The sequence below is a fragment of the Etheostoma spectabile genome, chromosome 11 (assembly GCF_008692095.1).
Source record: "Etheostoma spectabile isolate EspeVRDwgs_2016 chromosome 11, UIUC_Espe_1.0, whole genome shotgun sequence".
Taxonomy (NCBI): domain Eukaryota; kingdom Metazoa; phylum Chordata; class Actinopteri; order Perciformes; family Percidae; genus Etheostoma; species Etheostoma spectabile.
Genome location: NC_045743.1, coordinates 16,491,674 through 16,515,608, shown reverse-complemented (window position 1 = coordinate 16,515,608; position 23,935 = coordinate 16,491,674). Strand labels below are relative to the sequence as shown.

The 23,935-nt window shown below is 40.9% G+C and overlaps 1 protein-coding gene and 1 long non-coding RNA gene across 2 annotated transcripts in view; one reads left to right on the top strand and one right to left on the bottom strand.

The window, feature by feature from the left end:
• ptpn4a (protein tyrosine phosphatase non-receptor type 4a) overlaps nt 1-23,935 on the top strand; it is an 84,243-nt gene that overhangs the window by 20,668 nt on the left and 39,640 nt on the right. The window contains exons 2-5 of the mRNA XM_032530389.1: nt 10,988-11,142; nt 20,573-20,680; nt 20,977-21,019; nt 21,673-21,751. Coding sequence (XP_032386280.1) covers nt 11,005-11,142; nt 20,573-20,680; nt 20,977-21,019; nt 21,673-21,751 — 368 coding nt within the window. The 5' untranslated portion in view covers nt 10,988-11,004. The remainder of the gene's footprint in view (nt 1-10,987; nt 11,143-20,572; nt 20,681-20,976; nt 21,020-21,672; nt 21,752-23,935) is intronic.
• On the bottom strand, nt 183-23,661 carry LOC116698453 (uncharacterized). Its single transcript, XR_004334210.1, has 3 exons — nt 23,586-23,661; nt 14,041-14,047; nt 183-193 (listed from the first exon to the last, which is right to left on the bottom strand). It is a non-coding gene; the product is annotated as an uncharacterized LOC116698453 (long non-coding RNA).

Sequence of the window (23,935 nt, the reverse complement as noted above, 5' to 3'; positions counted from 1 at the left end):
CACCCCCGGGGCTTCCCCGGACTCCTCCCGCTGGACTGCCGGAAAACCCTCCCGGGGGGCTCCTTACCAGATCCCGAACACCCCCCTAAAATTTTAAAAAGAAAAACCTTTTTACAAGGTTTGGTCTCTTTGTGATCCTTTTCCCGGCTTTTCCCCCCCAATTTTTTGGCCTTTTTAACGTTTGTCAACTTTTCTGAGCCTTTTGAAATTTTCATGTTTTTTGTTGTTTTTTTTGTAACTTTTTTGACATTTTTGTAACTTTTTTGACATCTTTGCAGATTTTTGTCGCTTTTATTGACACGTTTCTCTCTTCTTTTTTTATACTTTTTTTTAAAAAGTTCTTTTATCAATAGTTTTTTCTCCAAATGCTATAAAATTGACAAAAAACACACAATTTCAATGAAAGTAGTGAACTGATTATTTATTTAACTTGTGAGGAGCGTTGTTGGCAACGATCCATTTTACTTTTTTTGGAAAATTGGATTGAAAGAAACCCAAATTTCGGATATAGAAACTTTTTTGGAAAGGGGTCAAATTTGACCCGAAGGAGGGTTAATCCATTTCGAGTTACTAGCATTATAAAACATTATTCTTGAAATTGATAGTAACTTAATACCAGCGCTAGATATCTCCAATAACTACAACAGCAGCAACGGTTAACAACTGCACCAAAAAGACAGGTATAAAGTGAAATATGAAATAGCTATTCTTAGTTGTGAGAGGACGGACGTCACCATCAGAAGATGCAGTTTCACACAGGACATACTGGCTGTCTCACTGACGCAGCTTTCTTGCAAAATGGAAAACACTCACAAAAACACGCATGGTCTTGCTCCCACTTTAGCACCGAAATGGAGTCCAACTGAAAATCGCAAGTCGTTCCTTTGTGCAGTCAGAAACTGTTTTTCACATTTAGTATCAAATGAGACACGAGGCTGATGTTTTTTTTGTACATAAGGAAACACTAGCTACAACGCTAATGTGGTTTGTCTGTGGCTCTTTTGTGGTGTTGCTTCAGAAAACGTGAATGCTACTGCAATCCTTTTACCTGTTGTAGCAAGTTTTTATTAGGCTGAAATGAAAAATACAGGGCTGCAAGCAGTTGAGAACTGAATTGGACTGTCTAGTTTTTCTAATCAATGCAACCGGGCAGGCTGACTCAGGCTTTTTATTTAAGCACTTATAGAGGCGTGTTCCATAAGGTTTCAGTGAAGGTCAAGCTGAGGTTTGCAGACGTTTGCAACTCTGAATTGGGATGAATTTGAGACCAAAACGAGAAATTGAAAATCTCTCTGATAATACTCAGTACAATGGAATTATTTATGCTGGCTCTTTCTAACCCTCATGTTGTCCTCGGGTCACATTGACCCGTTTTCCTATATCAATGTTCTTTTTAACTACCCAAAATAACACGATTGATTCCACACAACGCTCTTTGGCAAGTACACATCTCTACTTTCATTCATTTTGGGGCGTCTTATTCAATTTTTATAGCATTTGAAAAAAAATGGAAGTTGTTTCAAATTAGTATTGAGTAAAAGTTATTTTTGCAAAGACATATTCCACTCTGTGATTATCCTTCATCAAATCCATTATCCAGCCATAGCCAAATCTTCTTCTTCTTCTTCTAATTAATATTAATATTACTGTTATTATTGTTATCTTTATACTGTCTTCTGGACTGTATTTCTTGCTAAAACGCATGCTGGAAATTGCAATTTCCTCGAGGGGGTTGTCCCAAAAGGATTTATGAAGAGAAGTCTAAGTCTCTATCAACATACATTCCGTTACTTTTAGTCTAAATAATTCCTTATTCCTGCTTTTCTAACTCAAACATTAGGTATAATTTCCTATAAATGAGGTTTATTGACTAAAATTAATTGTAAAACTAAAGTTAATAAGTTGGTGTTACGTAGTGTTTAAAATCAAAGTGACAAAAGTGTTGAAAAAAGGGACAAAAACATAAGAAAAAGTTAAAAACATTGATTTAAAAAGCGTTGATTTTTAAACTTGAGGCAGGAAGTTGCTCGGAAAGTAGCTCTAATGGACAATCGCAATGCAAGTTTAGCGTAATAACTCTAATGTCAATTGTGTTTTGGAAATATATATATATATAGTGTACACGTTTGGTTTCACAGTGAGTGAACTGTGAGCCTTTCCTTCTGTAAAATCCTCTTTCCCCACATCCTTTTTTTATTGCATCTGACTGCTAGTGTTTGCCTTTTTTATGCATCTGCTGGTTTGGCTTTAGACCAAGACACACTTTTTGATTGCACCATTGACATAAAATCTGAATTTTCATAAAATGAAAAGAACCAAACAAGAAAAAACTCCAACTTTTTTCTTCTCAGAGACTTTAGCAATCAGGTTACAAGCTGCACTGTATGACTTTACCATCCGCCGAGGCCACATATGGCTATCCCTAAAGGAGGTCAGGGGTCATTCACTGCCCACATTCTTCAAGCTTGAACTTCCCTGCCCGCCCCCCCCCCCAAACCTCCCCCACACAGACACATTTGAAATGCTTTGTTTGAATCTGTCAGTTACACACACATGCGCGCGCACACACACACCAACACACACACGCAGACATGAAACAACACTCTGTCTGCTGCTGCTGTTGCCCTACATAAAATAAGTAGAATGAAAGGGATCATGGGGGGTAGTCTTCTGCGGGAGGAGGATGGTAGGTGGAGGGGAAACAAAGGGGTGCAACGCCTAACATTGGCAAGGAAAGAAGGTTGAGAATTAAGAAAAGTTCAATGAGGGTGTGTGTAGGGGTCTAAAAAGGCACAGGTAGAAAGGGGATGTGTGGGTACAAAGGAAAGGCAGAACTGGAACAGGAAGTCTGTTTTTCTTCTTCCAGGCTTAGACCAGATACTGGCCTTCCTAGTTCCTAATACCTCTTTGTTTTTGAAGACAGAATTACTTAGAGGCCCGCACACTGGCCATTTTGCAAGCAATGATTTAGTTAGTAAATACAACGTTTCAGGGCCGTTGTCTAATCTGCACCTTTTGGTCACATCCTACGCACCTGCCCAGCAAAAGAGGTGTGTAAAAAAGACAGAATTACTAATATAACATTGGGTCAGGTCAGATTGGAGTCTGTGTCATGCCATGCCAATGCAGACACATTTGTAACTGTGCATGCCTCAGTTATAAGTTCCTATTTAAATACCGTATGCAGAAAGAGAGAAACGTCGATGAGGGCTTTATAATAAAAACTCAGGAGCAGTCACAAGTAGGGTTGGGTATCGTTTGGATTTTTACTTTAATTCCGATGCCAAACTGGTACTTTTAAAGTGTTTTCCGAGTAAAAATGACATCAAAGAAAGGCTCTTGTATAGAGTTTTTTTTAATTTATGTTCTGAAAATGATTTAAATGTAACAATATATTAACGTTTTAAAGTACTTTAAATATACAATAAGTAAACCTAAGTCACCTAACACACAACTACAAATAACAGTTGCACTATTACAAGTAACAACAAAATAAATGTAGAGTTAGTATGCTAACCAGAGCCCAGAGGGAAAATTTGGCATTTTAAAAGTGGCCTACATTTACGGTAGCTAGCTAACGGTAGACTGCAGAGAAAGCGTGATATTTTTACGTACGTTTCGGAGCGACAGACGGATACAATTTCAGTCAGGATTTCGGTACCGAACCCTAGTCACAAGCTGTGTACACACACACACACACACACACACACACACACACACACACACACACACACACACACCAGGCGGCACACACTCTGGCACACATCTGTAATTGACCACCTGCTTGTCTGTGGCCTAGTTTCCGCTTTATGAAACACTGTGGAACGGTGACACATCATTGCTTTGGGATTCCTAACTGCAAGCCTCTTATATCGATTGGTTTGAAGCAATACAACAGGAAGGGGACCGACTTTTGAAGATATTGGGGCTATGAATAGAAATGTATAGGGCAAATAAAGTTCATTAATTGCCCCATAATCGATCTGGGGGAGGACGTAGCCTGTTGTGTAAACTAATATAAGGAATACGGGGAGGATTATAGTTCAGCAGGTACTGTTCAGATAACTTTTATAATTGTGTTTGTGTATGGAAGTGTGTATTGTGATTCAGTGGAGCTTTTCACAACCTGATTTGGATGTGTGATAACATGTGTGTCTCCGTTTGTATGTATGTAATGTTAATGTGTATTCCTGTGTACAGACGGGAAGGCTCCAGGACAGTCTGTGTTTGCAATAGCTAAGAGAGCCAGAGGAGCCCACCACTGACGGGAAGCTTTAGGGTCAAGACACACACACACACACACACACACACACACACACACACACACCACACACACACACACACACACACACACCACACACACACCACACAACCACACACACACACACACACACACACACACACTCTCTCCTGGCTGTTTGTAAGCTCTGCTGACTACAGGAAGCAATAATGGTAGCGTGCTTCCGGAGTTCCGGAGGCTTATCTCAGGGGAGGGTGGCTGCCCTGTCCAGCTTAGCAGAGCAAAACTGAAAATAAACAGCAGAGCATGGAAAATTATAGAATGTGGAGAATAGAATTGAGTTGAATACAAAAAAAAAATTATTAAAAAAAAAGGATGAATATTGTAGAGTAGAAAATAATACAATGGGAACTAAATATAGCAAAACAGTAAAAATTAGAAAGCAATGATGTTGTAGAAAGAGCTGAGCAACACATAATAGGCCTATACCTCAACGTAGGCTTGTAGATGATTAGTATTTTTTTTTATTTTCGTTGTTTATTCAGAGAAGGTTTACTGATAGGAAGCCTCTCATTTGCAGGAACACCCTGATCACATTCCCCCAGTTACACACATTCATACCTGGAAGCTGCCCAGTACAACCACCGTCTGACCTGCTGGCCACTGAGCAGCTCCACTGGAGCTGTTGGAGGTTAAGGGCCTTGCTCAAGGGCACCTCAGGGGTGTTAGTGAGGAGGGGGGACAAGCACTGCTCTTTCACTTTGCCCACCCAAATATTCTTATCCTGCCGGTCTGGGGGATTGAACCGCTCACTTCTCTAACCTTTAGGCCACCGGTTTGCTGCCGGTTTACCAACAAACATCAAATATCACGATATGTCTTCTATATATCTTACAGAAAACCTTGTGACAATATTTGCCATTAGTGCTTTCAAAAGATGCTTATATCCAGGATTTTGTTTGGAATTCAGGAGTCTGTTTCAGAAAGCAGGTTGAGTGAAGACTGAGTTTGGTTAACTCAGAGAGAGAGAGAGAGAGATGAGAGAGAGAGAGAGAGAGAGAGAGGAGAGAGAGAGAGAGAGAGAAGAGAGAGAGAGAGAGAGATGAGAGAGAGAGAGAGAGAGAGAGAGAGAGAGAGAGAGAGAGAGAGAGGAGAGAGAGGAGAGAGAGAGAGTAGAGAGAGAGAGAGAGAGAGAGAGAGAGAGAGAGAGTATAACCTACTACCATTCCAGTTCTCACCAGTTAATATTATAGGTTACCTGTGATTAAATATTAAATTAATACTCCATACTAGAGCTTACGCACTGACACAAGCAGCAATTGTCTCCCACGCCAATTCTTGCTAATTCACAGCAGCAGCCGTGTTCAGATATGCATGTTCAAACTCGCTGTATGTGGCATGAGTATTTCCACTGACCAGTTTATTTGTGGTTGTTACCATGGTGAATGGTAGTATCATGGCTCCATTCATGCTGCCTTTTTATTGTGGTGGTGCACACACTTCAACCTACTCGGAGTTGTTATTGGGGGAGGGGGGGAGGGGGGGAATTGTGAGAAATGATCCAGTACTGCAGTCTTTAAATTGTCTTCAACTGGATGGCAGAAGAATGTTGGGACAGGAAGAGAGCAGGGAAGGCAAGGCAGCCTGTGTCAGTGTGTCAGACCTCATCATCTGTGTATCGTGTAGCTGTTCCACAGTGAAAGCCAGTGATAGAAGAGCCTCCCTCCCTCTGTCCTCCCTCCCTTCCTTGCTTCTTTCTGCATGACTTGATCCTTGTGCTCCTCTCTGCTTGTCTCGCTGGTCCATTCACTCTGTTTTCCAGGCCGGGGCTGTCGCGGCTAACGTGTGTGTGTGTGTGTGTGTGTGTGTTTGTGTGTGTTGTGTGTGTGTGTGTGTGTGTGTGTGTGTGTGTGTGTGTGGTGTGTGTGTGTGTGTGTGTGTGTGTGTGTGTGTGTGTGTGTGTGTGTGTGTGTGTGTGTGTTTGTGTGTGTGTGTGGTGTGTGTGTGTGTGTGTGTTGTGTGTGTGTGTGTGTGTTGTGTTGTGTGTGTGTGTTCTGACAGCTTGACTCACCAGGATGACCTACAGCCTGACCATCAACACGCCTGATTGTTTATTACCTGCTAGTCTTCACCACTTCCTGTAATGCAGCTCAGTAGCATCTCTTTGTTGAGGCCTCTCTGCCTGATAGCCTCTTTGCGCCCCCCCCCCCCCGACCCAGATTGTTCACAGACCAGGGTTCTCCCAGGAAATTGTTATATGAGTATAGTGAGGTGGTAATGCACTGAGTAAGCCCTGAGCTGACTCAGACGGATGGGTCCCGTGTGATCAGTTCAATTACAACATGACAACATCAACTACCGTTTCAATCCTCAGCTATCCGTGCTGTGTGATGTAACACCTCTGCTCTTTTCCTGCGAAGGCATAACAATGTGAGAATTTCTTCTGACATTAGACGGGGAGAAGTTAATTTCAGGAGAGATGCGGCAGTGCTATGATACACTGTGAGAAACACGGCAAAAGAACGTGGGGCAAAAAACAATTTGATAAAGAACCACAGATGACATGATAGAACCATGTTCAGGTTCCTAAAACCTATCTGTATGTTTAACACCGGTTGAGTGCTCTTTTTAAAAATTGGATAATTAACATGTTCATGTTTAACAAATATGAATATTAAAGGACCCATGGCATGAACACTTCACTTTATGAGGTTTTTAACATTAAAAAATGCGTTCCCCCAGCCTGCCTATGGTCCCCCAGTGCCTAGAAATAGTGATAGGTGTAAACCGAGCCCTGGGTATCCTGCTCTGCCTTTGAGAAAATGAAAGCTCAGATGGGATGGGATGAGGTCACAAGGGGCAAGATTACTTCCCCTTTTTCTGCTTTGCCCACCCAGAAAATTTGGCCTACCCATGAGAAAGACATCATGGCTTTTAAACGGGCAAAGTGGCAGTTGGTCAAGGCCCCCCCCTCATTGTGGGACTGGCTCTAGTGGCTGTAATTCTGCACCAAGGCTGAATTTTGTGAAAGAGACTTCAGATACAGTATTAGGGGACCACTAAGGTCTATATAAAAGAGACTTCAGATAAAGTATTCGGGGAACATTAAGGTCTATATAAAAGAGACTTCAGATACAGTATTAGGGGACCACTAAGGTCAAATTAAAGACTTCAGATACAGTATTCGGGGAACACTAAGGTCTAAATAAAAGATACTTCAGATACAGTATTAGGGGAACACTAAGGTCTATATTAAAGACTTCAGATACAGTATTCGGGGAACACTAAGGTCTATATAAAAGAAACTTCAGATATGGTATTCGGGGAACAATAAGGTCTATATTAAAGACTTCAGATACAGTATTCGGGGAACACTAAGGTCTATATAAAAGAGACTTCAGATACAGTATTCGGGGAACACTAAGGTCTATATAAAAGAGACTTCAGATACAGTATTCGGGGAACACTAAGGTCTATATAAAAGACTTCAGATACAGTATTAGGGGACCACTAAGGTCTATTAAAGAGACTTCAGATACAGTATTCGGGGAACAATAAGGTCTATATAAAGAACTTCAGATACAGTATTCGGGAACACTAGGTCTATATAAAAGAACTTCAGATACAGTATTGGAGACACTAAGGTCTATATTAAAGACTTCAGATACAGTATTCGGGGAACCACTAAGGTCTATATAAAAGACTTCAGATACAGTATTCGGGGAACCTAAGGTCTATATTAAGACTCAGATACAGTATTCGGGGAACACTAAGGTCTATATTAAAGACTTCAGATACGTATTGGAGAACACTAAGGTCTATATAAAGACTTCAGATACAGTATTCGGGAACACTAAGGTCTATATAAAAGAGACTTCAGATACAGTATTCGGGGAACACTAAGGTCTATATAAAGCTTCAGATACAGTATTAGGGAACACTAAGGTCTATTAAAGACTTCAGATACAGTATTTCGGGGACCACTAAGGTCTATATAAAGAGACTTCAGATAAGTATTGGGGAACACTAAGGTCTATATAAAGACTTCAGATACAGTATTAGGGAACACTAAGGTCTATATAAAAGAGACTTCAGATATCAAGTTATTCGGGGTAAACACTAGGTCTTATAAAGACTTCAGATACAGTATTCGGGACACTAAGGTCTATATAAAAGAGACTTCAGATATAGTATTCGGGGAACACTAAGGTCTATATTAAAGACTTCAGATACAGTATTAGGAGACCACTAAGGTCTATATAAAAGAGACTTCAGATACAGTATTCGGGGACCACTAAGGTCTATATAAAAGAGACTTCAGATATAGTATTAGGGGAACACTAAGGTCTATATTAAAGACTTCAGATATAGTATTAGGGGAACACTAAGGTCTATATAAAAGAGACTTTAGATACAGTATTCGGGGAACACTAAGGTCTATTTAAAAGCATCCAAAAAGCACCATGTCAGGTGACCTTTAATCTTACAGAGAACATTTCTAAGATACACAAGTTTCCTTGATGGATGTCCCGTGTTTCCCTCACATCATATGACCCTGCTTCAGAAGTGTAGGACTGTTTCTGTACTTATTGTGCTTGAGATTCCCCTTTCATATTTAGTTTCTTGAGAATAACGGGTTTAAGATGCAATCACACAACATATACAATACATTTTGTACTGTGCATATTAAAGCCAGGTGTAAGTAGAGCTTTAGCATCTGGAGGTGACAAGGCGACGGGCTGTTAGTGGCGGCCTCAACTATACATTTGTGTGTGCGTTCACAGTGTGCACACCATCTGCCAGTGGCCATTGGGGTTTGTGCTGATGTGTAGTGACATGCAGCTCAGACACACAGAGGGCCCTCCATATATGCCATGTACACACACACACACAAATACGCTCACACAGAGCCATCGTTACAAATACAGCAGCTCTTGATGACGGGGCCATGACCCTTGTGGGATTATTATGTCTCCTGTCAAGACCGATCACCAAAGGGTAAAAACAAAAACAGGAGGCAGACAGGAAGGGCACAAATCCCACGGCAATGGCATATGTTACCTAACAAAAAAAAGAGAAATGAAAACACTGCTGTAACTACACAAAAACAGAAAGAGCTTGCTGGAACGTGAAACTCTTAGCGTGCACATGTGGCTGTTCAGATCAGAACATGTTGGCCAATGTTAATCAAAAAGCATAAAGTAGCTGTTGAATAGTGTATTTTGTTATCAAATATGACACTAAATATAAGACATGTATGCAAGACAACAGCATATTGTGATTGCTCGCCTAAATGTAACTGTACATAAATGATTCCAAAGAAATTGTGGTAACGTTTAGCAAAGTACGCTCATCCGCTTTCTTGCCGAGAGTTAGATGAGATACCACTCCCACCTCTGCACGCAACATATAAATAACCAGCAGCCTGTTAGCTTAGCACAAAGACTGGAAACAGGAGGAAATGGCTAGCCTGACTCTGTTCAGAGGAAACAAAACCTGCCTATCGGGGTCTCTAAAGCTCACACATTAACAGATGATGTCTTAAATCCATACAAAAAAAAAACGTGTTAAAACAACACAACATGGTGTTACGGTTATGTGCTGGACTATTGGCCGGGCGCGGTAAGCCACTCTTCCTTTTTTAAGGAATTAATAAAATATGTAAAAAAAGCCCCTTTCAATATAAGTATGATAACGTAAAACTGTGAATTAATAATAGTATTAGAATTTTAGGCTGTAAATTAAAAACTGTTCACACATCTTTGGATTTAAAGAAAAATGGAAAATAATCAATTCAATAAAATTTAATGCATAAACTGTATCGGGGACAAACACTAAACTTGAGATCTTTAGAACTAAACAATGGACATTACCAAATTACCATTTGAAAAAAAATAATTTTAAAATCTGTGGTAACTTGGACTCAAGCCACATGCGACCAGTTTGAAATCTATGGAGACTAGGAAAGCAGTCAGACATGGCCTCCATAATAAGGGGCTTTGGTTTGTTGTAAGTGGAGCAGCTTCAGATCAAATTATTGTTATTTCTTCCCACTAATAAGCAGACAGGGCACCCTCTGCCACTGTTTGCACTGCCATCATTTCCCAACCAATCACTTGAGCCACTCCAGACCTCCTGAGTAAGTCATACGAGTGAAGTTGCAATTAGAATGCAGTGAAAATTAAAATAGTTTTTATACTATTTTATACTATATACGTCTCAAACAAGGCTGCTGATAGGAAGAAATATCGTGATTGTTAAGTTTTTTTTGAAGATCAAACCGAGTCACATTTTGGCATAATGAAACCTGCAGGGTTGCGAACATTTAAAGCTGTCTTGCCATGTTGTTTTTTTCTCATTTCATTTGGTTTTATAGTAGCTTGTGAGTGATTTAGTGCTGGGCTGCTGTGTAGTTTCCACATCCCCTGGTAGGGAATCTGCTGCTTGCCTACTCATTGACATTCTTTTCTCATGAAGCAGTCAGTCTTTGCTTGTACAGGCTTGCCTTGCTGAGCCGCTGTCTTCACTAAGGTAGTGGGGGGAAAAATACATGATTTTGAACTGCACAATGGCTTATTCTGTTCTTTCAGGAGATGGATTGTACTTTAGCACACCTATGTTGTCACAAAGCATGTGATACTCCTTTACATTTCTTGTCCGACTCTTGTCCGACTCTTTTTGCAGTTTCACCTCTAGTCTCTCTCACTCATCATTGTCTCCTCTCTGCTCTGTGTTGTGTCGTTGCAGACCCTGGTAGGAGCGTGATGAGCGCGCGCTTCCACTTGCCTGCTGGCAGATCCTACAATGTCCGGGCGACGGAGCTGGAGCGAGACAGACAGCACACACAGGTTGTGTGCAGTGTACTGCTGCTGGACAACACTGTCCAGACGTTCAAAGTCTGCGTAAGTACATTATATGTCATGTCATTTAGCTGACCCTCGTATCCAAAGTGACTTACAATTGTTATATATGTCAGAGGTTGCACGCCTCTGGAGCAACTAGGGGTTAAGTGCCTTGCTCAGGGACACATGGGTTGATTTTCGCAGTGGGAATCAAACCCAAGTCTGCCGCACCAAAGTACCGCTCTCCCTGGTCTACAAGTGTCTTGCTTTAGATTTTAAGACTTGTTACCCCCAGTACATACTGTAGGTGTGACATAAGAATGGATGTATTCAAACTGTGAAGCGCACCACCCTAGGTGTGCGCTCCCCCAGGGGCTGCGCGGAAGGACTACACCAGGCACCAACATTCATTCTCCTTCTTGGAGTCTTAACTCCTTCAAACCTGAACACACAGACACGACACACCCATTTTTATATTTAGTGGGCCTTCTTGGGATTATCGTTATTTCTGATGTTGGTCACAAATGAACCTTAGAATAAAGATGCTCCTTATCACTCCAGAACTTGCTTAAGAATCAGTGTTTTCTTCAGTATCAAAGTAATCCAGTTTTCAGCACATACACGGCTACGATGCTAATTCGCATACTTTCAATGATGTAAATTTACCAAAATGTAACCAAATACAGGCCGAAAACCCCCCAACATGGCTAATGTTGGAACTAACAACAGTATCTAACTGACACCAGGGCAACATTTACCTCCTGTCTACTTCCGCCAAAGCCCCCCAAATGTTTCCCCCTCCCCTCCCTTTCCCAGCCCTCCACTTGTGCCATTACTGTAAATTTCCCCACCTTGAATTAGTTTGAGAGTTGGGGGGAAAGACAGTCATTTAAAAGCACACACCAGATAGCACCCAGTGTTTTTTTTTCAGTCATAGTTGTCATTCAACAAGTTACACATGTTGTTCCTTGTGGCTTGTAGTAAATAGTGTGTGTAAAGCATGTGTATCAGAGATTTATTCTGTGGTTTGGCTCTGCTGTGTGTGTGTGTTGTGTGTGTGGTGTGTGTGTGTGTGTGTGTGTGTGTGTGTGTGTGTGTGGTGTGTGTGTGTGTGTGTGTGTGTGTGTGTGGTGTGTGTTGTGTGTGTGTGTGTGTGTGTGTGTGTGTGTGTGTGTGTGTGTGGTGTGTGTGTGTGTGTGTGTGTGTTGTGTGTGTGTGTGTGTGTGTGTTGCCCAAAGCCAGGTGACAAGTTGACTTGTGACTGACGTTACAGTCGTCTCTCATTTCATGCGATAACACATTTCCTTTTTTGTTTCTCTGGCACTGTGTGTTTGATCAGACTTCTGACAGTATGAGAAGGGAAATTCCCTTTGTGAGTCAGAAAACACAATTCCTCTAATAACATCCCCTCTGACAGATTACATCCTGTTGGTGTTACAGCGTGTGACTGGGAGTGCATGTGAACATGTGTATATATGCATGCATATACCTCTAGAGAAATACACAAATGCGCATTATTACTTCAGATTTAAAAAAAAAAGTTACTTTTTGAGGTTTTGTCTCAAGTTAGCTTAAAGCATGGATGTTATCATACATCCATGTATATACATGAATGTATGATACATCCATGTACTGTATATGTTAAACATAGATAGATTTTCGTCATTTCAGATCGACAAAGGTCAGTTTAAAAGATTTTTGACAGATTTGGAGAGGCGTTCGTCATGCTCATCCCACTCGTCATTTCCGGGTTAGCACGCCACCAATCAGATTGGTCATTGAGTCCGACTGCCCACCCACCATTCAACATGTCAAATGTGCCAAAATGAAGGCCGACGGCTCCTCTGGCTGACGACAGCATGGAACACACTGAACAGACTCGAGTCACTGTCCTCGCCAGACGCGTTGGCGCCGTAACTTGAATGCGAATAAAACGATTGAATCATGCAGCTCTTCTAGATTTACCAAATGATATCGGACCAAATTCTGATTGTGAAACGAGTCATTATGCTGGGTTGTGATGCTCAAAGAAATGTATCCGCTGATGTACACACATCACTTTTGCCACATAAGTATATGGAAGAAAGTCTTTTTGGTGACGGGCCCGGGGTAAATTCACTTTTCCTGGGGGTCTGGCTTGTAGCGGGAATGTCTTTCTCACTTCTTGACACTAGTCTATATCTCTTGCGTTCCACTTCTGGGAGATTGCTCCGGTGCTGCAGGAAATTCTTCCGGATGCATGTGTTTTCTGTTTCCTTCTGCTTTCTTTGTGTTTTAAATTTGGTGGATTCATGAGGACTATGGTCAGCTGCTGCTCAGCTCTTTGCAGCGTAAGTCCAGACGGCGAGCTAGACTATCTCCAATCTGATTTCTCTTACACGACTATTTTTTGCAGCGGCTATGTGCAGAGTTTACCACCGCCCATGTGGATTCTGATTGGCTTAAGGAAATGCCATTTAAACCAGAGGATGTTTTCCTCCAATCCCCGAATGCTGTATGGACCCTCCTTCAGCGCGCTTTGGAGGAGGCTCTGGCAAAGCGAGACTATCCTGACACTAACCCACCTAAGGACTGAGATACTAATTCTGCGTGTGAACCTTAAAACAAATTTGGAATTCAGAGTAATTCAACTAAAAGGCCTGTAAACTTCAATTTGCATCATATAATCATGATGTCTTCATGGATGGGAAATCAGGATTATCTCTTTAGCCATTATTGTGGATTGCCATCTTACAGTCTCTCTCCATTTTCTTTCCTTACAGTTCTCCCTGCACAATGCTCTCCCTCTCTGCTTCCTGCTCTTGATCTTTCTTTCTCTCTCTCTCTCTCCCCCATTCCCCCCTCCCTGCGTCTTGCTGAAGAATGACTCGGTCTCTGTCAGTTTCTCTGTCAGTGTCATTGATCAGACCCTTGCTGCCGCTGTAACTTCCTGGAAAGGCAAGGCATCCTGAGAGCAACAACGCTTCTATTGATCCTCTCCCTGGCCGGCTGGCCTTGATTCTAGCCAAGAATGAAAATCCAGAAGCAGTCACTTATTGTCATGGGAACCGGCATGCTCCTGGTGCAGGGGGGCACACGAGGCATCGTCTGTACTGATGATATTATAGATAGGAATTCTTTGGCTGACACCATAGCATTATGCAGCAGAATCTGATGTAGCTTTGAGTCTTAATACATGACAAGAAATTAAAAAAGCCTAGCCCACTACTGACCCACATCCCTATAGATACAACAGCAGGGTCAGAAGCAGGATTTATTCAGAGTAAAGTGACATGCAGCAGTAACCATAGTAACCACTACACAACACATTTAACATGTGGCAGCAAGAGCAATCAAGTAGCTCTTATGAGCAAGTAAGACACAGATAAATAATCCGGCCAAACGGCTGTAATTTATTGGCCAATGCGACCCCTGAGCGAAATAGAAATTCATTCACCTGGAAGCAACACATTTTTAGAACCGTGCCAGTCACTCTTTCCCTAACATTCACAGAAGGCTTTGAAGGCCATGTGTTTTTTTAGATGCCTTACTTTGAGGAATATAAAGATAATTTTCTACAAAAAAAGACACTATGGTGATAAATGACAAGTAGGGCTGGGCAATATATCGATGTATCGATATCGCGATATGAGACTAGATATTGTCTTAGATTTTTATTATATATTGTAATACGGTTAGTGTCGTCTTTACCTGGTTTTACAGGCTGCATTACAGTAGAGTGATGTCAGTTTCTGATCTTACCAGACTGTTCTAGCTGTTTTATTATTTACCTTTACCCACTAAGTCATTAAATCATTTCTGGAGAATATTTATCAAAAATCTCATTTTGTAAATAACGTTTTGTTAAAGCACCAATAGTCAGCCATACGATATCGTCGCAATATCGACGTTGTGGTATTTGGTCAAGAATATCGTGATATTTGATTTTCGCCCATCCCTAATGACATCATCTCAAAAGTTTAAGCTTTACGGTCATGTGAAATATTCTCCAGAAGCTAGCCTGATATGTGTCCACTCCATATATTGTGTTCCCTTTAGCTGACCAATGAGCCATCATCCCAGACACGTATTCTTTTAGTACAGTCTTAACAAGAAACCTTTCAACAGTTAGCGGGCCATCTCTCTGACTGGGTGAGCCAAAATATGGACTGCAGCTGCTCTGTGTGTTTTTGTAAAATGATTTTATTTTAAGTACACTACCGGTCAAAAGTTTGGGGTCACTTAGAAATTTCCATTGCACTCCATTATAGACAGAATACCAGCTGAGGTCAGTTGCATTGTTTTTTTTAAACCCGGTCAGCAGTTTTCAAATTACATTATGTGCTTACATAATTGCAAAAGGATTCTCCAGTGTTTTCTCAGTTAGTTTTTTAAAATGATATCAGATTAGTAAACAGAATGTGTCTCTGGAACATTGGATCAATGGTTGCTGATAATGGGCAATGTAGATATTGCATTAAAGATCAGCCACCCACTCAGATCAGCTGGTATTCTGTCTATAATGGAGTGGCATGGAAATTTGTAAGTGACCCCAAACTTTTGACCGGTAGTGTATGTTCAAATCTCAACACATAATTAAAGTGAATGACAGATTCTTAGTCTAACAGACTAATTTCTCTATAATATCAGAATACAGTATACTAAATGTGTGCTACTTTAGTTACTTCCTCTGTACATTTTTGTGTCCATAAATATATATAAGCTGATGTTTTTTTGTAGAAAAAGTCTGAAGAGAAGAAGAGAGTCTTTTGATTAAATTGTTTGATCTCCGTCAGCAGATAGGAGTTGGCCCAGTTGTTGTGGCTCATTAATCATTTAATCTTGTAACATGATTGAAAGCTCCAGAAACGGCTACTCAACAGATCTCGGAGTAAGATGGTTTTCCCTCCATGAAGCTTGTTCTGATAAACCGATCAAGCCTCTGGTCACAAATATCAGTGCGCCAGCTAGGATGGGAGTGTCGATTAGACACAGATAATTCAGCTCAATCACGACTATGGCATGCAGCCTGACTGTGTGACACAAATGGTGTTTCCTTCACTTAAAAATGTCAAAGAATATAGTATAACCTCTGTACATTTCCAGAATACAGTCTGTTCGAAAGGATTCATGTTCATTTAAATGTGTCTGTGTAGTATGTTAGCAGATATTTAGACTATGGTTAGTTATGTTTTTCTCTTCAAGTCACTGTCCTTGTTTTTCTACGTGTGTGTTTCTCAGAGAGAGAGGGAGAGAGGAATGACTCCTCCTTCATGTAGTTCTCTTCCTGTCTGGACAAGCTGCACAACGCATTCCTGAATTCCCATCATCGTTTAGCACAAACGCGTACATGCAGCACATTCCACTGTATCCCGTGGATATAAAAAGAAGCAACGAGGGAAATAAATGTGTCACATTTTGCGCCTTTTGTTAACCTGAAAAACACTAGGGGGCTTTCCCCTTGAGCGCCACTATGGACTTCAGGTCCGTCCAGTGTGATTGATGTTTGGGGCTCTTTTCCCCTCTAACACGTTAGATTAATTCCTCAAATTATAAGAGCATCTCTTCTCTCTCTCTCCTCTCTCTCTCTCTCCTCTCTCTCTCTCTCTCCTCTTCTCTCTCTCTCCTCTCTCTCCTCTCTCTTCTCTCTCTCTCTCTCTCGCTCCTCTCCTCCACTCTCTCTCATTCAGTCTCTTGTGCCCTGATTGCGCTCTATCACCACTTCTCCCTCTTCTCTCCTCGCTCTCACGCACACAGACACTATTCCAGTCAGTGATGTTGCTGGACTGATGAAGATCAACACAAAGAGCGTTTGTCTCGCACAACCGCATCGTCAATCACTCCTTTTCTCTCTTTCCCTGCTCGCTCCCTCTTCTTCCTTCTCTGTGTTTCTTCATCTCTCTCTCTCTCTCTCTCTCTCTCTCTCTTCTCCTCTCTCTCTCTCTCTCTCTCCTCTCTCTCTTCTCTCTCTCTCTCACCATCTCTCAGTCATCAGTTGTTCTCCCACTCTCTCTGTCTTTCGCTGTTGGTCTCTCCTGTAGTATGTGTTCTGTAACTCTGTCCACCTATTCTCTTTGTGACTTTATTTTTCTCTCACTGAGTATGTAGCCCGCAAACTATCCACAGTGTAGAGTTTGCTGCTGTTATTTGTTGCATTAAAAAGTGTGTGTGTGCGTGTGTGCGTGTGCGTGCGCTCAGTTTTAACAATTTATTGCTGCTTTCTCATGCACTAGCGGCAATTGCACATTTGGCTTGCATGCTTTTAGAAAACCAGAAGAGAGAGAGACACAGAGAGAGAGACACACACACACACACACACACACACACACACACACACACACACACACAGCGTGGCGATGGGTTTCCTGGGAGCACTGTATAAAAAGTACACAGAGGGCTCTCACATCCAACTTGAAAGGCTGCTTCATACAAAGGGGGTACCAGTGTGGACACACACACACACACACACACACACACAGTCTCTCAGTCATGTCTCTGAATAGCCTTACATGGGGATCATCATATTAGAGTTGTTAGTTATGTTTTTTTCACTTCCTTGTTTTTTTCAGTTTGGCCCCAGTCAGCTGATTGAATCATTACACTTCAGTTACTTAGTAAATCCAGCAGCCTGTAAATGATGAGGCCAGTTTGCATCTGCATGAACTCTGTGCTATGTTGTCACATACACAGCTAGTCACATATATTCTGTCCACAAACACGTGTTTGCTGATGTCTTTCCAACAGCTTTTATTTTCTGAAAGCTGATCGCAATTGAAAAGCTAGGTTGGTTGGGTTTGACACCATTTATACAAAAAAAAAGAATGAAAAAGAGACGTCATTGTGACCGTCAAATATTTTTTATATTATAGTTTTTTCCAAAAAAGGTCTGTTGTCCTAGACCACAGCACAACACAACACCAACATTTTCAGATTTCGCCATTTTGGGCTGTCCCAAAAGTCTGTTTGTCAATCGCATCAGACTTAGTAAAAATGCTTTGCCAAACACTTCAAAAATACAGAAGTACGAGATCTGATTAACGGTTTTATAAATTTCATTCAAAATTCAATCAGGGTAAAAAAAAAAATCGTGTACATGTACTTTAATTAAAGCGCTAAAAGACGGCCCGGGTGAGCCTAGGGCTCCCATGTAAACATGTTGACTATCATTCTTTCGAGCCCACACACACAACCAACACACACAAAACACACCCACACACACACACCACACACACCCACACACACACAAAAACCCCACACACGCAAACACACACCCTGAGCAAATGACAATGTATGTTGGGGTTTATGCTGAAAACAACAAAAGAAAGCGTAAATTGGGTCACCAGGGTAAAGGGGAGCGCTGGACAAGAGCACTACTGTGTGTGTGGTGTGTGTGTGTGTGTGTGTGTGTGTGGGGTGGACCTCATACGGAGTAACACACTTACACACTCTCTCTCTTCCTCCCTCCTTCTGGCGGCAGGATCAGGTGTGAGTTTCTGCTCCACAGTCTATCCTCTCACCCTTCCTACTCTCTCATGATACGATGTGATATTAATGATCCGTTTCATAAATGATTCCTTGCCCCTTTTTCAGTCTTTTATCCCTCTCTCCCTTTTTTCACTATTTTTTCCTGCTTTTCTCACCATCTCTTCATATTTTACTGTTGTACTTTTTTTTCTTTTTTCTGTTTTTTTTACAACCCCGGTGATTGTTAAGCCGCTTCCTACAATTATGACATTTTACCCATTGCTTCCATTGCAGTGATACACTTACAAACACATTTGTTTTAACAAAGGAAATGAAGGGTATGACAACCAGAATATACAACATTCTAGTCATTCATGACAGTGTAAGACTGCTTGCACATTTTTATGTTGTGAGGCCCAACTATTAAGATTGTAAAAGAGGAACGTCTTTTCTATTTCTGAAGCCTGTTGACCTTCATTTTGTCTCGTGTTTGATAATAGCAAAGGGTTATTTCATAAACAGTCATTGTAAGAAAAAAAAAGAAAAAATTAAATAACAAGCACTGAGCGCTTCCTGTCCTAAACCTTTAAAAGCAGTACTTATAGATTTGAAGTTACTTAACCACGTTAAAGTACATTGTCATTGATTTACTTGAATACAAATACCTCCCTGTACTCAGTCTCTTGCTCTAAATGTTCCTATTTTCGTGTCTCTCTTTTATGAACGCCTGACCACACTGTTCTTTCTTTGCTTTTTTTTTTTTTACCATTGCTTTGATTTGTTTCTGAGCCAAGTGTTCCTCAGTAGTACACTTCTGACTCTCCTCTATCTGTTGCCTTCTAATGTCATGGCAGTTTTCCACACAATCATGTCTGTTTTTATTCATTATTAAGTCAATTCAAAACACTTTATTTGTTAGGCGGGGGGGGCTTTTTTATGTTTAGAAATTATAAACTGTTACAAACAATACTACCCGGGGGGGTGCTTGATCATTGATCTGTTTTCCAGTTTGTTAAAGGCATCAAAAAGGGAAATTGTTGTGAAAATTCCACAGTGACTCTTCACTTCTGTTTTTTTTATTTTTATATCACTCTCATATTCCTGTATGCAAATTGATTTTGCATGATGGGAAAACAGACAATCTTAATTGTTACGTAAGTCATTGTATTTTGAGGGTTTCTACATGCGAATGTAAGATATGTCATAATCAGATGCTTTCCCAACAAGCCAAGTCACCAAATGTTACGGTTTTCTTTAAGACAGCTGGTGGACGTCGGGGCTGGCATCCCATTTAAACCAGCTGATATGTACATCTATATGTTAATGGGATTCAAATTCATTGCCGTTCTGCACACCTTGTTAAATCTTCTTAGGGCTACACGGCTTCACAAAATTGCTAGTAAGATGTCAGGTAGTGTTACATGGCTACTGAACAAACCATGTAGCGAAATGGTTAAATATATGTCAATAGCCCACAGTCACGCGTCCACCTAATACCTCATACATGTCCCTCCCCATGGGGTTAGAAAGGTATTAAACAGTGCTTAACGTGGCTGAATCACACATGGATTTTGGGTTTAGTGAGATGCTTTTGCGGCAATGTGAGGACCAAATGATCGTGTGTGTGTGTGTGTGTGTGTGTGTGTGTGTGTGTGGTGGGTTTTTGTGTTGTGTGTGTGTGGTGTGTTGTTGGTGTGGGGTGTGTGGGTGTGTGTGGTGTGGTGTGTGTGTGTGTGTGTGTGTGTGTGTGTGTGTGGTGTGGGGTGTGTTGTGGGGTGTGTGGCGCGCCATGCTCCAATCTTTTCGCTACACACAGGATAATCACATTTTCGCTCATTCACGTTACCTCACTGTAACCCCTGTAATCTTTCACTGAGGAGGCCAGGAGCAGCAAACGGCAGAGATGTGATTCAGGATCATTGTGCATACCCAGCGTGGCCTTTTTTTTTTTCTTTCTTTTTTTCTGCCTTTGTTCCTTATGCTTTTTCACGATAGACAGCGACTGACAAACTGTGATTTGGTGTGTGTTTTCTGTCCCTCTCTGTAGAAGTCGGATCATGGCCAGGTGTTGCTGGATGCTGTCTTTAAGCACCTGGAGCTGACTGAGAGAGACTACTTTGGCCTGCACTTGGCTGATGACTCCTTAGATGCGCCAGTCAGTATGATGTTTTCAGTCCATAGGGGTGTGTGTGCGTGTGCGCATGAGAGTACATGTGTTTGCCTACAAGAGGAATCCAGAGATGCTCTGTATTTGGACCAGTCTCATAAAATCAAACCCGTCATGACTGTGCAAATAACTACATCTTGTCAGTGTGTATAGTATATTGATGTGCATTTGTGTTTATGAGTATTTATGTCAGATGTGCGTGTGGCCAGTGGTGAATAATTTAGGTTGTTTATCCATGCTCTGGAAGGTGTCTCTCTAAGTGTCTCTCAATCAATATTTTACAGCGCTGGCTCGATCCCAACAAGCCCGTCAGGAAACAGTTAAGAAGTAGGTGAAATCCACAACATAACACCTTAACCAGGTCATGTCCAGCAATCAACAGAAAGTTGTAAAGCCAAGACTGTTCACTCACGCCTCATGTAATTGCTTGAGTTTCACGATTTACCAGCTTTTTGAAGCAGCAGTCTGCAGTTCAGCCCCAGTGAAGGTTAAAAATCCACACGCCACCTCCAGCAAAATTGTCATTTTAAATTCCGAATATGCCGTGAGCAATTGTTAAACTTAATTTCAACTCTGCTCTTTTCTTTTGATAATGAGTAAAATCATTTGTAACATGAACAATTACGAAGAAGCCCTAGTGAGAAATGTAGTCCACCTCGAGCAATGATTGAACTGTGTTTCAACTCTGTTTTTAATGCTGAGTGATTGATTCACTGAGGAATAACCACAGGGTTTTGGATTTCACACACTACAGAGTTAGGCTGATGTGTGAAGAAATGTAGGATCGCTAATTTCCCACTTTGAGTCACTTATTCCACTCGTTTATATCCAATCCAACAATTGCGAAAAGAAAAAGATATAGAACTTTTTTTCTTTTTTTTCTTCTTCAGCATAAAAGTAGACATTGCACTTAGTTTGAATCCACTTACAGAACCGCCATGTTGTGTTTTCCCCTCTAACTGTCCGCTCTCATTTTCCAGGAGGGTCTCCCCATAACTTGAGCTTCAGAGTCAAATTCTTTGTGACAGACCCCAGTAAACTTCAGGAAGAATACACACGGTAAGAGTGTTCATTTTACAGAAAGAAAAAGTAGAGCCCGGGCGATATATCGGCGGGCCAATATTATCCGCCAGTATGAGGCATTTCCCAACCTATCGGTATCAGCATTTATACAGTAATGGCTAATAAAAAAATAATTGTTTTTGTTTCTTTAATATTCATTCACCCAAATCATTTATATTGACAAATAAATGATTCTGATAAATTAATATTGAAAAAATAAAATCACGGTTAACCATGTTACGAGTGTTGGCGTTGCAGAGGAAGAGGGCGCGCTACAACGTCCCTGTTGGCAACACTCTGAACAAAAACACAATAACAAAAAAATAATCAAAGGACTATATATTTTGATGTTTCTCTGTTCTGTTGTGACAATAGAACAAATTTATTATATTAATTTTAGTGAGGACTCTTAACTACAAATAACTAATATTAGGGATATTTGTTTGTTTTGTTACGCATTTCTGGATTTTTTTGTTTTTTTTTTAGATACTGTATATCTGCCAATTATGTTGGAATATTGGATTTTTAATTAACCCCCCCAAAAAAAAGCTGTATACTGATTATCACCCGCGTAAATGCTCAATATTATCTGTTTAAAAGATGTGATTTGGGGAGGTTGAAAAGGATTCCTACTTGATGCAAGGCGCTAACAGGCCGTAGATACCTGTGGCCCCACAGATTTAGCTTTAGAGTCGAGTGTTGGTTGGATGTCATCCATTGATATCACCACTGCACTAGACTGGTGTATCATACAGGATCGGGCTATGATCAAATTGCCCGCAGCAAGTGTGTTGGCATGGTTCCGCTCAGTATGTGATACAAGCAATGGTAGGAAGGTCGGAATTTGAGATTAATGAATGAATTGAACCGGTTCATTGAGATTAGTTTAGTGTCTTTAAGTACCCCACAGAGCTGCAAATAGGGTACATGTCCCAGAGCTCATCATGCAAAAAGGAACCTATTTTATGTACATAAAAAGTAACAATATTTTCTTTTCTGTGGGTCTTAAGTGAACAGGTAATGATATGAACAGTTTTATGAAATTGCAAATGAATTCCCAGCACAAGCAGGGTCATTAAGAATAAAAAATAAGAAAGCAGTATGTTTTGCATCCAGGCCGTAATGCTGGCTCAAACCCACAGTTCTGCAAACATAAGGTCTGCAACACCACTTTCTACAGGAACAACATGCAGAGGAGGCGTCACAGCGCCATGTCGCCTCTTACCGCCTAGTGTTTATTTCAGCCTCTCAGCCGTGGCCTCGCTCCCTGAGCCTTATCAACACCTTTTTTTTTTTCTTTTTTTTTTATATACAGCTTGTTACAGTGAATAGTGAGCCTTGGATCTGACACACTGATCTGGTGTATTGTACACTCGAGTCACGACCACAACACACTCCTGATAGAATTGTCGGACTACGTTTATAACATCGGTGGTGTAGTACACAGCAACACTGGGCTGAACAATTCCGATAACAAGAGCTTGGATAAGGAATGGAGTATTGCTAGTCTTCCTTAAATTCCAATACAACCAATCTTTCTTTCTTAAAATTACTTGTATCAGTTTACAGCATTTAGACCGACTGTCTGTTCGTGTTGGCTGTGATATTACTGATCCACATCACTGACTAGATTACAACTTGCTCTAACTCCATATTGACTTCACTACTTCTCAGCAGTGTTATAGATTGTCTATTCATGTGTATTGTGTTATCACCATACTACTTTCGCACCGCATCAGTTGACTTACTTACACCTCACTTTGCGCCGGCTTTGAAATGCCTGCTTAATTTGTACTTATGTAGCCTATTGTATTCTGTTTTCTTGTACTACATTGTAAGTGAAACTGTATGTTGTCTTGTACGCTTATGCTTTTTCTTGGCCAGGTCGCCGTTGCAAAGTAAAACCTGTACTCGGCTGTAACGGCTTATCTGGTTAAATAAAAATGAAAATGCTTTAAACATTTTCTATTTATATTAATATTTGCTATAAAAGCCCTTTCTAAAAATGTTGTGGGAAATCGGCTTCATTGTACTACTAATCAAACAAAGGTCTTTGCAGAAGGGTGTCCATGAGTTTCACACAACAGGCACTTCCATCAGAAGGGTCACCATTATAATTAATCATATTGTATTGAATTTAAACAGAGGTAATTGGTCACTGGTCTCCTGTTCTAATGTAAT